The 12,609-nt window shown below is 35.0% G+C and overlaps 2 protein-coding genes across 4 annotated transcripts; both read left to right on the top strand.

Moving 5' to 3' along the window:
• Positions 1 to 224: 224 nt before the first annotated feature.
• LOC110623653 (GDSL esterase/lipase At5g33370) lies at positions 225 to 2,500 on the top strand. The gene is made up of 5 exons (XM_021768655.2): positions 225 to 767; positions 877 to 1,004; positions 1,086 to 1,328; positions 1,490 to 1,742; positions 2,083 to 2,500. Exons 1-5 carry the CDS (start codon positions 533 to 535, stop codon positions 2,313 to 2,315), a joined length of 1,092 nt encoding a protein of 363 aa, XP_021624347.1. The 5' UTR covers positions 225 to 532; the 3' UTR covers positions 2,316 to 2,500.
• Positions 2,501 to 4,359: 1,859 nt separating this feature from the next.
• On the top strand, positions 4,360 to 11,213 carry LOC110623007. 3 transcript variants are annotated; one of them, XM_021767814.2, is made up of 13 exons: positions 4,360 to 4,765; positions 4,851 to 5,022; positions 5,107 to 5,324; positions 5,703 to 5,763; positions 6,226 to 6,298; positions 6,674 to 6,751; positions 7,346 to 7,503; positions 7,776 to 7,944; positions 8,219 to 8,681; positions 8,975 to 9,376; positions 9,780 to 9,983; positions 10,245 to 10,378; positions 10,605 to 11,213. In XM_021767814.2, exons 1-13 carry the CDS (start codon positions 4,397 to 4,399, stop codon positions 10,840 to 10,842), a joined length of 2,739 nt encoding a protein of 912 aa, XP_021623506.1. In that variant the 5' UTR covers positions 4,360 to 4,396; the 3' UTR covers positions 10,843 to 11,213. The 3 variants fall into 3 exon arrangements, with proteins under 3 accessions (XP_021623506.1, XP_043816190.1, XP_021623507.1); XM_043960255.1 differs by having other exon boundaries at positions 10,178 to 10,378; XM_021767815.2 differs by having other exon boundaries at positions 4,609 to 4,760.
• The last annotated feature ends 1,396 nt before the right edge of the window (positions 11,214 to 12,609 follow it).

Raw genomic sequence — 12,609 nt, 5'->3', positions numbered from 1 at the left:
CTGACTATAAAGTAGTAAAAGTATATTCTCAATGTTAAAACTTAATAAAAATGTTTAAGGAGAATGCTTACAAGGAGTGAAGGATTAGTTGGACTGGAGTGTTAGCATGTACATATATTTATATATATGTATTGATTTCGAGCATTTTTTTTTTAAATTAACACTTTGAATTTAACGACTCATAGTTTACTCTGCCCATTTAAGTTCATTGGTACTAGAAAATAAGGACATTGTTTAATCCAAAATGCTTAATTATGAAACAAGTATTCATCACATGACTAGCTCTGCAAAAGCTAACTTTTGCCCTGAAACATGCAAAAAGATTTATTATTAGCAGCAGCAGTAGCATGGACAAATTCAAGACTTCTGCAAGTAGTTACATTACTACACAACCACCGTTTTTGCCATGCATTTTAGGTTTCAAGCTCATCATTATTCAATGATGCTGAAGCCCACCCAGCTATATATATATATATATATATATAATGACCCAGCTAGTTAGCTACATGTAACATATTAAATTCTTGGAATAATGCCAATGGCTGCTACCCAGATGGTGTTTTTTCTTTTAGCAGTAGCTGAAAGTGTTGTTCTTCAATCTGAGGCTCGAGCATTCTTTGTTTTTGGCGATTCACTCGTAGATAGCGGCAATAACAACTACCTTGTAACAACTGCCCGTGCAGATTCTCCTCCTTATGGAATTGATTACCCAACTCATCGTCCCACCGGCCGTTTCTCTAATGGCCTCAACATTCCAGACATTATCAGTTGGGTTTTGCAGTGTTTCTGATTATATATTGCATGTATATTAATGGGTTTTGCTTAGAAACAAGTACGTATTCATATTCATGTATGAGAAATTTTATGCATTTCCAGGTGAGCGAATCGGAGCACAACCTGTGTTGCCATATCTGAGTCCAGAACTGACAGCACAAAGGTTGCTTAATGGTGCAAATTTTGCTTCTGCCGGGATTGGAATCCTCAATGACACTGGGTTTCAATTTGTAAGTGTCAAGCAATGGCCAGGCTTCTTCTTTCACCAAGTGGCTGCTGATATAATTTTCTTCATTGTGTGAAATTTGCAGCTGAATGTTATCAGAATGTATAGGCAACTGGAATACTTTCAACAATACCAGCAGAGGGTTGGTGCTCTTATTGGAGTTGATCGAACTAAGCGACTTGTCAATGGAGCTCTAATCCTGATCACTGTCGGTGGCAATGATTTTGTAAACAACTATTACTTGGTTCCCTATTCTGCTAGATCTCGCCAATTTGCTTTGCCTGATTATGTCAAGTTTCTTGTCTCAGAGTACAGAAAATTATTAATGGTAATTTTCATTGTCCTTTTCTGTCCTACTTTTCTTGGAATGTATCAAACAGAGACGAGAAAATAAAGTTCCATCAATTCTTTTATATTTCCAGTTATAAAAAGCAAGCAAGAACAACTGGGTATAGCAAGGATTTTTCTTTTATTAATTATGTATTGCAGGAACTGTATAAATTGGGAGCACGAAGAGTTCTAGTGACAGGCACTGGACCACTGGGCTGCGCTCCAGCAGAATTAGCTACACGGGGCACAAATGGTGGTTGCTCTGATGAACTTCAGCGAGCTGCTTCCTTGTACAATCCTCAACTTGTTGAGATGCTAAAAAGGCTGAACCAAAAAATTGGCAAAGACGTGTTTATTGTTGCAAATACACAAAGACTGCACATGGATTTCATCAGTAACCCTCAAGCCTATGGTAAGTGCTAAATTGCTAGCATAGCATAAGAGAATGGAACTTGAAGACTAGCCTAGTCTTTTTTATCCAAAGATACGTATACACAAACCGCTGGATCCGAGTCAAAATTATAGCACTTTTGATAAGGCTCACTGCTAGTATATAAGTCCGCACACGCACACTTACACAATAGATGTAGGATCCCTCTAGACCACCATGGAGCACGCACCTCAACCTAAAGACCATGCCACATCATGCATGCACACCAGCTCCCCTTCGTTTGTTGCCTTTTTTATGTTGAAAGATAGATGCACACATATAGACCGCAACACACTAGACTAGTTTATTTTTGGGTCTGCAGGATTTACTACATCAAAGGTTGCCTGTTGTGGACAAGGACCATACAATGGTCTTGGACTATGCACAGAAATATCAAACTTATGTCAAAACAGAAGTCAGTATGCATTCTGGGATCCATTCCATCCATCTGAGAAGGCAAATAGGCTGATTGTTGAATCAATATTCTCTGGCTCAACCAGTTACATGGTCCCCATGAATCTTAGCACCACCATGGCCTTGGATGCCAGGACTTGATCCCATTTCTTTATAACGACTTGGTGCTCAGTATCAATAATGTGCAACATTTGTTGTCTTCAGTATATGATTTCTGAGGAATAATTGATCTGCATTTAAGCTGATAGGAATATTCAACTGTAATTTTCTTTCTCTTGTTTCTATTTCCTAATGGAAAAGCAATAAACGATTGATTTTTTACCTCTTCCAAGTCTGTGTTTTCATAGATGTATCTAGTCTTTTCTCCTAAAGAACCAAAGATGAATTTGGAAATAATATGCAGAAAATTCTGAAGAGTGGCAATCAAGTAGCTGCACACTTCCATCAATCTCTTAGTGTAATTTAAAATGCTCAACATGTGCAAATAAGTAACGTGATCAAGCTTTGAAAACAAATTACCACTCAATTTTGCAAGTCTCCTACAAGTACTGTGCTGAATCGGATACAATTAGCTAGTGAGGCCTGGACTCTTTGTATTACGGTTTGGTAGTCATTTGGTATGCTCCATTTCGTCTCTAGTCATTTCCTTGCATGCCCACTAAATTAAAATCAATCTAAAAAATTTTTTAAACCATTTTTCACCCACTCAATTTCTTTTATGGAAAAATAGAATCCTCTACATGAAAAATGATGGTAAAAGAGAACTAATGGTCCAATTTGGAATGCTTGACATTTATGAAAAATTTTTTACAATCTTCAAAGCTTTAAGCTTTAATTAACATTTCATTCAATCGTCTATTTAAATATTTGATGATGATGATGGAGGGGAAAGAATTGGCATCACATGCTAAGTTGATTGACTGAAAATGAAGAAAATGGCAGAAAGACAATGAAATGGAATTGAGTAGTTGTCAGTTGGTCTATTCTCATGCATTCTTCTAGTTCCATAATCTACGGTGGTTTTCACAGGTTGTATGTGAGTAGTAAACTTGCCAGCCATAAAGAAAATCACTTTTCTATCAACTGGGAAAAGCGTTGAGCTTTTAAGAGACTGGAAAAGTTAGTTATACTATTGGATAATTTTAGCCTCTGATTCTGTGGAGTTATTGGTTTGTTCAACTGTTTTTCAAGTGCTAACTTAAGCCACAATTGGCTCTCCTTTAGTGGATGCCAATCTTTTTGGATGGCTTCTAGGACTTGTCCAGCATGTACATGTACAGTTATTATCTTTCTTTCCTTTCAAAGGCTTGTCATAAGTTTGTTGGGCTAAGACAAAGTTGGTTGGGTCTAGCGGGATGAACTACATGCGCCTCAAATAAGATCTCAAACTCGAATCTTGTGGATGGAAAAGACATTTCTGGAAGAGCTCACTTTACAATTGGGCGTGAATTGCCCTATTGGTGGGGTGATGCTGCTAGGGTGACTGAGCTGAAAAGTTATATTTAAAAGAACAACATTATCAATGATTAAAATTCTGAAAAATGAAATTTTCTTTCCAACCATTCAAATATTCAGCACAATTTTTATTTTTTAAGAAATTTTATATTCGTTTTTCATTTCAATTGATGTTTTAATCTATTTATCATAAAAGTGACACTTTACAAACAAATGTTAAATAAAGAACCTCACTTTAACCTCCCTAGCTCTCTGCTAAAACAAAAGCTCACGAAAAATGTTAAAAGCATTAGATGATATATTATGTTAGATTTTGTTCTAATACTGTCTTTTTTATTATTTTTAAAAAATTACCCAATAAAAATGTAAATTTTTTAAAAACAAATAAAAAAAAATAAAAAGTCAAGGTATTAATTTATTATTAAATTTTTTTAATAATTGAAAATTGAGTGATTAAAATATAAAATCTCTTAAATTTATTCAGATACACTTACGATTAAATGTATGAGTATAATTTATTATAAATTTTTATAGTCTATTTTTTAAAAAAATATATTAATTGAAATTAATTTAATATATTTTAATTGAAAAATTAACTTATAAAATAATTAACTTATTTCAGTTACCAATTAGATGTCCGAAATTAACTTATTTACCCCTTAGGGAGACGACCATTGATACATGTGACGTCACGTGACCATCTTCTCCCTTTTATTACCCGCCCGCCCTCTGTCGCGCCCTTAAACCCCCCTTAATCCTTATCCAAAATGTCCCTCCTTTCTCCCTTCACTCCTCCCCCGTTCAAGCCCTACTGGTTCTCCTCCCGAAACGCCGTCGTGTGCACGGCAGCTACATCCACTGTTGAGAGAAAGTCACGAAGAAAAAAACAACAGAAGCAGCAACAACGACAGCTAAAAAAGAGCGATGATTATGGACTCTCTGCTGTGGTTTCCGCTGCAGAGAAGGGCCTCCGGTTCAGCTTCATGGAGGAGCTCATGGAACGCGCGAGAAATCGCGATGCCGTCGGCGTATCGGACGTCATTTACGATATGGTTGCTGCCGGGTTGAGCCCTGGTCCTCGCTCCTTTCACGGTCTCATTGTTGCTCATTCTCTCAATGGAAACCTCGAAGGCGCGGTACACTCGCATTTTCAGTTCTTCTAAACCTTCCTTTTTAATTTCGTTGAAACTTTAGGTCTGAATTCGAATTTGTCGAATGCAGATGCAATCGTTGAGAAGAGAGTTGAGTACTGGTATTCGTCCTCTCCATGAAACGTTTATGGCTCTGATTCGTTTGTTTGGCACCAAAGGCCAAGCTACTAGAGGCTTAGATATCCTCGCTGCAATGGAGAAGTTAAACTACGACATTCGTTTGGCTTGGATTGTGCTCGTTGGTAATGTTCACTTCCTAACTCCTTTAGCTTGATGTTCTTGCAGATGTAGAAAGAGTTTTATTTATTTATTTATTTATTTATTAGAGGAGCTTGTTAAGAATAAGTATTTGGAAGATGCCAATAAAGTGTTCTTGAAGGGCGCCAAAGGTGGACTAAGGGCTACAGATGAGCTCTATGATCGCTTGATTGAGGAAGACTGTAAAGCTGGGGATCATTCTAATGCCCTAGACATTGCCTATGAAATGGAGGCAGCTGGGCGGATGGCAACCACTTTTCATTTCAATTGTCTTCTTAGTGTCCAGGTAAGTTATGTGAATTTCCATGTTGTCCCACGGTATTATTATTCGTCCTGCTAAATAGAGTTGCAAAATAGACAGGCCATTCCATCTTTTGTTCTTTTTGTCATAGTGCTAAGTGTGAAGCATATTGTGAAAGTAACAGCGAGATGCTCAAAATCCATGTGGTTCAAACATGTGTTGGAAACATTATTGCTTTAAAATACGGGTTGTGAGAAACAAATAAAGTGGTTCCTGATGTTGCCCATTGGCTGGATGCTGTAAAGTTCATTTTATCCTTTATTTTGTGTTGTCTAATGCATTATTGATATTATGTTTCACGAAGTGACTTTATTAAAATTTTTGAATCAGAACTCAAATAGTTTTTTTTCCCCCTTCATTTAGGCTACTTGCGGAATACCTGAAATAGCTTTTGCTACATTTGAGAACATGGAATATGGAGAAGGTTTACATTCTTTTACTTTGATGTTCCTTACTTGGCATTAATTATTCCTTTGTTTAGTCATTGAAATTGTTTTTATAAAGCAACCAGTGAGTAAGGGCAGCTTAAATATTTTTCCCTTGCTAGAGAAGACAATATTCTTTGTGAAGGTCTATCAGTTTTTAAAATTACACTGCTTTGCCAAACTGGCCGCTTTTTTGGCCCTTATGATAGTACGAGTTGTTTGTGTTTATTCACATGGACTTGGTGAGAACCAATCTTGCTCGCATTAAATTAGCATTTTGAGCTCTGAAAGGATTGCTAATCAATAATCAATACTCAGCAGATTACCAATTGTTTAGTATATTATGTATTCCAAAATTGATTTCTAATAATTGTTGTGGAGGCAGATTTTAGTGCTTGTTCAAGTTGTACTATTTTCTTTAGCTTCTCGATCTGTAATACCTCTTACTGTCTGTATAACAGAATATATGAAACCTGATGCCGAGACTTATAATTGGGTGATCCAAGCATATACAAGAGCTGAATCTTATGACAGGTAATATCTGTTGCACATCAAGGACACAGGTGATGTTTGTTTGCTGGTGGCAATCTTTTTCTAACCCTGGATGTGTGAATTCTTCCATAAGACTTGCATAAAAGATTTAAAAATGGAAAAATCTTGGCTGCTAGATTAATATGTGCTGTTAAAGTGAAAGGCGTGAAATATTAGAATTCTTCCCTATGACTTGCATAAAAGATTTAAAGGATATTTTAAGAGCTGCACTTTACAGCACAAATTCCTGTATAGTGTAGCTTTTAAAATATTTTAGGTCCACATTAATGACACATCATTATTAATTGTTTGGAAGTTAAATTTTTATTTATATTTGCATCTGTGTCTTATTTCTTGGAATTCTGATTTGGAATATAGGGTACAAGATGTTGCGGAGTTGCTTGGCATGATGGTTGAAGACCACAAACGTTTGCAACCTAATGTGAGAACTTATGCGTAAGTGTAGTCTCTTCTTAGAGTGCAGTGTGATTCAGATAACCTTTTTTTATCAGTGATGGCAGATTTCATTGTCTTATGTGGAATTTATAAAAGGATAATTTGTAAAATACTTTTATTTCCTTATGATTCTGGAAGTGATTTATATGACTTGTCAAGTATTGTTTTTGACATATACAATGAGTCTAGGGTTTTTGCTGTTCTTGTGATCTTCAGTGTGTACCGTGTACATGCTGTGTTGCTTAAAGGTAAAATTTTTGTTCTGCTGTTTGATTCAACCTTAGTTTTGTATAAGTCTTGAATGTTGAAGGTTGAGACTTGAGATTGCGGGTTATATTTTAGGGGCCCTTTTTTCTTATAGAAATGTCTAATACCACCTTTGATCTTGTTTTAGTTGACCTCTTCTCTTGAAAGCAATGCTTTCTTCTCTTTCTGTCCCTCCCCTCTGCCCACAAATGAAATGCTGAAATTTGATGCATTTTGAAAGGTACATTGTGTGGCTGGGAGCTGTGAGTTCAGCCAGTGACATCCATATTGTTGTACAACCATTTCGTCTTCTATGATAGTTATATAACACCATACCTGCATGTTCAGGCTGTTAGTGGAGTGCTTTACCAAGTACTGTGTAGTACGTGAAGCTATTCGGCATTTTCGTGCGCTCAGAAATTTTGAAGGAGGAACAAAAGTTCTACACAATGAAGGGAACTTTGGGGATCCACTTTCTTTATATCTTCGCGCATTATGTCGAGAAGGTATTTACATGAAGTTTTATTTTATTTCTTTGAACGTAATTGCATATGTGAGTGTTTTCTAAGTAATTAATGATTGTCTAATTGCATTTTCACAATTATTTCAATGAGCTTTCCACTATACTTTGTTACCGAATTTTATTGCTATCTTTTAACTGAAATCCCATCTCATGCTCTGTCTTGTGCACTCCAATTAAATAATACATGGATGACCTGTATTTGGATTCCTTAACCAGAAAATAATGTTTATAAAATGGTATACCTGCTTGAATCAGGTAGGATTGTTGATTTGCTAGAAGCTTTAGAAGCTATGGCCAAAGATAATCAACATATTCCACCGAGAGCCATGATATTGAGCAAAAAATATCGGACATTAGTTAGCTCGTGGATCGAACCATTGCAAGAAGAAGCTGAACTTGGATACGAAATTGATTATGTTGCTAGGTGTGCATATTGATCCAACAGCTTAATTCCATAAGTATTTATTATTGACTTGTATTTTATAAGACATATGTTGCTCAATCATAGCATGCATAACAGAGTTTTGACCGAGTCTTTCTTCACAAATTACTCATCTTTTTTTCTTTTTAAGCCACAACACTGTACTTTTGTAAAGTAACTTTACAATCATCTTCCTCATATGTTTTCAGATTTTCTTTTTCTGTTTGACTTGATTGTTAATCTCTACTTTGGCATTAACCATCTTTGACTACAACAGGTACATTGCAGAAGGTGGGCTTACAGGTGAGCGCAAGCGATGGGTGCCTAGAAGAGGAAAAACTCCTCTAGATCCTGATGCTGCTGGCTTTATGTATTCAAATCCAATGGAAACTTCATTTAAACAAAGATGCCTGGAGGATTTGAAGATCCACCATAGAAAACTTTTGAAAACTTTACGGAATGAAGGTCTCACAGCTTTGGGTGATGTATCAGAATCTGATTATCTAAGAGTAGAAGAAAGATTGAAGAAAATAATTAAGGGTCCTGACCAGAATGTCCTAAAGCCCAAGGCTGCTAGTAAGATGATAGTTTCTGAATTAAAGGAAGAGCTAGATGCACAAGGTCTACCAACTGATGGAACTAGAAATGTTCTTTACCAGCGAGTACAAAAAGCAAGGAGAATAAACCGCTCTCGTGGTCGACCACTCTGGGTTCCTCCTGTGGAAGAGGAAGAAGAAGAGGTTAATATTCATCAGGATTTTGCTCTTTTTCCTTTTGTTTTAAATGATATTGGTTATCGCCAAAAAAGGAAAAGGAAAGCAAAGCTCTCTGCCTCCCTCATTTTTTTAATATATATATTTTTATTTTTTATCTTTTATTTCTCTCTTTTTTTTTAGTTTGAGCTTTGAGGAATCTGATTTCTGCAATGTTGGATATAAAGCTTTAGGAGTAGCTCATCTTTGTGAAGAACTTTTGATTTCAAGACAAGGTTTTCTTTCCAGTGAATTAAACGTGGATTTCTTTTTTCTGTTAGGTTGATGAAGAGCTGGATGAACTAATTTCACGGATAAAGCTGGAAGAAGGAAATACAGAGTTCTGGAAGCGTCGATTTCTTGGAGAAGGCTTGAGTAGTAATCATGTTAAACCTGTCAACATAGGTAGAACAGAACTTCCAGACGTGTTGGATGATGTTGATGCTGTAGAAGATGCTGAAAAGGATGTTGAAGATGAGGAAGCTGATGATGAAGAGGAGGTAGAAGTAGAAGTAGAGGTAGAACAAACTGAGAACCCCGATGGAGACAGGATTGTTAAGGACAAGGAGGTTGAAGCTAAGAAGCCTCTTCAAATGATTGGAGTCCAACTGCTGAAGGATTCTGATCAAACACTTACAAGATCGAAAAAATCAAAGAGAAGATCAGCTCGAGCATCAGTTGAGGTTTGGAGATCTCTTGGAACATGTCATGTTTTTCTTTATATGCATGCATGTTTTGTTTTGTTTTTTTTTTTTTTTGGGGGGGGGGGGGGTGGTGTGGGGGAGGGTCGCTTTATTCAATTCATCAAGTTAGTTTGCAATCAGTCTTCACCTTTGGAGACTCCTTGGCTTAGATCAATCCTTGTGCATATAGGATTTCTTCTCAATTGAAACCAACAGATTTGATCAAAATGTTTGCCTGCTTGAAAGGCTTGGATGTTCTGCATTTTTCTTTGTATCAGTTGTTAGGATCAGCTGATTTCTTAACAACTAAACATCATATAACTAATCCTGACAATATAATGTAGACGATTGCACGTACCGTTGTCCTGACATTAGAAGGTTATCCTTTTGCTTCTGGGTGTAGGATGATGATGATGATGACTGGTTTCCCGAAGATATATTTGAGGCATTCAAGGAGCTAAGAAAAAGAAAAATTTTTGATGTAGAAGACATGTATACTATAGCTGATGCTTGGGGTTGGACATGGGAGAGAGAGATAAAGAACAAGCCTCCACGAAAATGGTCACAAGAATGGGAAGTTGAGTTGGCAATTGAAGTAATGCTGAAGGCAGGTTCCTGTAGCTTATACTTTTTGTTTTTTATATTGGTGTCACTTGTTTCCCTCTTTTCATACTGATTCAATTTTATGACCGCATAAATCATTCTTTCTAGTTGACAACACATCATATGTGTTATCCCATGGACGTTTCAATTAAATACGTTATGTTTATTATATTGAAGCTGATGGTGAAATGTTTTCAGTCATCTGTATGTTGGATGTTTACCATCATTCCACTTCAACTGAAAGAATTACTGGATATTGTTTCAGACAATAGAACTGGGAGGAACACCCACCGTTGGGGACTGTGCCATGATATTGCGTGCAGCCATAAGGGCTCCGATGCCTTCAGCATTCTTGAAAATCCTGCAGACAACGCATAGTTTAGGTTATGCATTTGGGAGGTAAGATACTGCACTCTGATTCAATATAAAAGCGAAAATTGCTTGCGTATTGGCTTTTGTGATCCACAAATTACTGTCAAATGATGTGTCCTTTCATTTATCCTCAGTATCGAGGATCTTGACAACAATTCGATTTAGATACCTATAAAAAAATACCTTGGCTATGAAGCTTGTGTTTCCAAAAATTATTTATTATAACATGTGATTGGGTTATTTTCTGTCGCAGTCCTCTTTATGATGAAGTAATCACCTTGTGTATCGACCTGGGGGAAATAGATGCAGCGATTGCCATAGTTGCAGACTTGGAGACTACAGGAATCACCGTCCCAGACGAAACACTTGACAGGGTGATTTCTGCTAGACAGGCGGCTGACAATGACAAAGACAAAGACACAGACAAAGACAATACCAATTCCATTGCTGCTAATTCGAATGTGGATGATGAGACATCATCACATCCATAGCTAAATTTGTATGCTTCCATCTTCCTATTGTACAGTTTTGATGTGGAATTTGCCCACTAGCAGATTTCTTGACCGAAAAATTCTGAGGTGAGTTTAGGCAGTTGAAGGGTGTAAAATTATCTCATGAATCCATCAAATAAAATATTCAGAAAATTTATTAAAAAAATAAAATGACTTTACCCAGGTTTTTTTTTTGGGTGGTGGTGGAAGGGTCCGATTTTATATATATATATATTTGTGTGAAAGATAATTGGAATGATATTCTTGTACAAAGTCAATTAGAACTGGTAGGCAGGCTTGCCTTGAGAAGAAGTGGAGGAATAGTAAACATTTGGTTGCGTATTTTTCAAATAATGTTGCTCGATTACTCTTTTTTTTTTTTTTTTTTTTCCAGAATATAATGAGACGACATTTGTTCACTCAATTGGTTTGGTGACGAGATTTCCTTAATGGGAACGTTCACAAATCCCCACTTGAAACTGAAGCAACGATACCAATAAAAGAAATGCTCGTAGTCACCGTCTCATGATGCTGCCATCATTAAACAACCGACGGGATGTATTCTCAAGTCCATTATTTAATTTTAAATTAAATTAATTATTATTATTATTTAAAGTTGTGGGGTTTCGGTTTTTTTTTTTCCAAAGAATTTCTATATTTCCAAAAAAGCATATTGAGATGTAATTACTTCAAGTAACTATAAAAGGGTTCAAGCTTCTGATATTAATGGAATCAATCATTAAGTATTAGGTATTTGCCTGATAAGTGATATGTAAAATTGTCGAGAAATTTGAGTAAACTTCAGTAGAAAGCTTATTTGATCCATATGCATTGTCACAAACTCCTGTCTCTCTCCTGTACTAAATGAGGCACCACTAAACAGAAATAGACATTATAAACTTCCTAGACAATGAACTCCTGTTCTGTTCTCATTACTACAATATTAAACAAATTTCACATGATTTTAGAAGAATGGTTCACACTTTAGATAAATCAAAATTAAACTAAATTGATTTATCTAAATTTGGATTGAATTTAATTAAAATTAAAGTATTCAAGTACTCAACTCCAAAAATTTAATTATCAACTTTAATCAAATTGAACCAAGAAAATATTATGATTTAATTTTCAATTCATTTAGATTTTACATTAAAGTCGTTATTTTCAGTTAAAAATGAATAAATCAGATAAATGTCGACTATTCATCTAATTGATTTAAAAGTAAAACTAGAATGAAATTAAAATTAAAATTAAATCGAGTTTGAATTTAAAATTAAATTTATTAATATAAAAACTAAATCAAATTAATCAATTAGGATACCAAATAAAGCTTAATTTTTATGCTGTTAAATTTATAAAAATTAAAACATCATATATATTAAAATATTTCTAGTATTTTAAAAATTTACTAATTAATTTCTCAATAATTTTATTATTAAATATTTTAATATTTAATTTGTATAATTTTAAAAAATTTATTAACTATTTTATTAAATTTTTAAAAAATTTATTAATTAATCTTTATATTAAATATATTTTAAAATTTTTTATAATATTTAAGAATCAAAATTAATAAAAATATTAATCAATAAATTTTTTTAAAATATTAAAAATATTTTAATATATTTTTTAAAATTAAAAAAATGTGAATTGCTAGATGTAATTTTTCTTAATTAAAATTAAATTGAGACTAAAATGGAAGAGGAACCTTGAGCAGAAACCACCAGCTAGGTGGGGCACCTCTATTCAGGCTTACAACACCGCCAT

Source organism: Manihot esculenta, chromosome 9 (assembly GCF_001659605.2).
Source record: "Manihot esculenta cultivar AM560-2 chromosome 9, M.esculenta_v8, whole genome shotgun sequence".
NCBI classification, from domain to species: domain Eukaryota; kingdom Viridiplantae; phylum Streptophyta; class Magnoliopsida; order Malpighiales; family Euphorbiaceae; genus Manihot; species Manihot esculenta.
The sequence above is the reverse complement of the archived record's forward strand: the minus strand, read 5'-3'. Positions and strand labels throughout refer to the sequence as shown.

Coding starts and splice junctions, on each gene's coding strand:
- LOC110623653 (XM_021768655.2), top strand. CDS start 533: ATGCCAATGGCTGCTACCCAGATGGTGTTTTTTCTTTTAGCAGTAGCT. Junction 1,005..1,085: donor ATGACACTGGGTTTCAATTT/GTAAGTGTCAAG, acceptor TGAAATTTGCAG/CTGAATGTTATCAGAATGTA. Junction 1,743..2,082: donor CAGTAACCCTCAAGCCTATG/GTAAGTGCTAAA, acceptor TTGGGTCTGCAG/GATTTACTACATCAAAGGTT.
- LOC110623007 (XM_021767814.2), top strand. CDS start 4,397: ATGTCCCTCCTTTCTCCCTTCACTCCTCCCCCGTTCAAGCCCTACTGG. Junction 5,023..5,106: donor GGCTTGGATTGTGCTCGTTG/GTAATGTTCACT, acceptor TTTATTTATTAG/AGGAGCTTGTTAAGAATAAG. Junction 5,764..6,225: donor GAACATGGAATATGGAGAAG/GTTTACATTCTT, acceptor TCTGTATAACAG/AATATATGAAACCTGATGCC.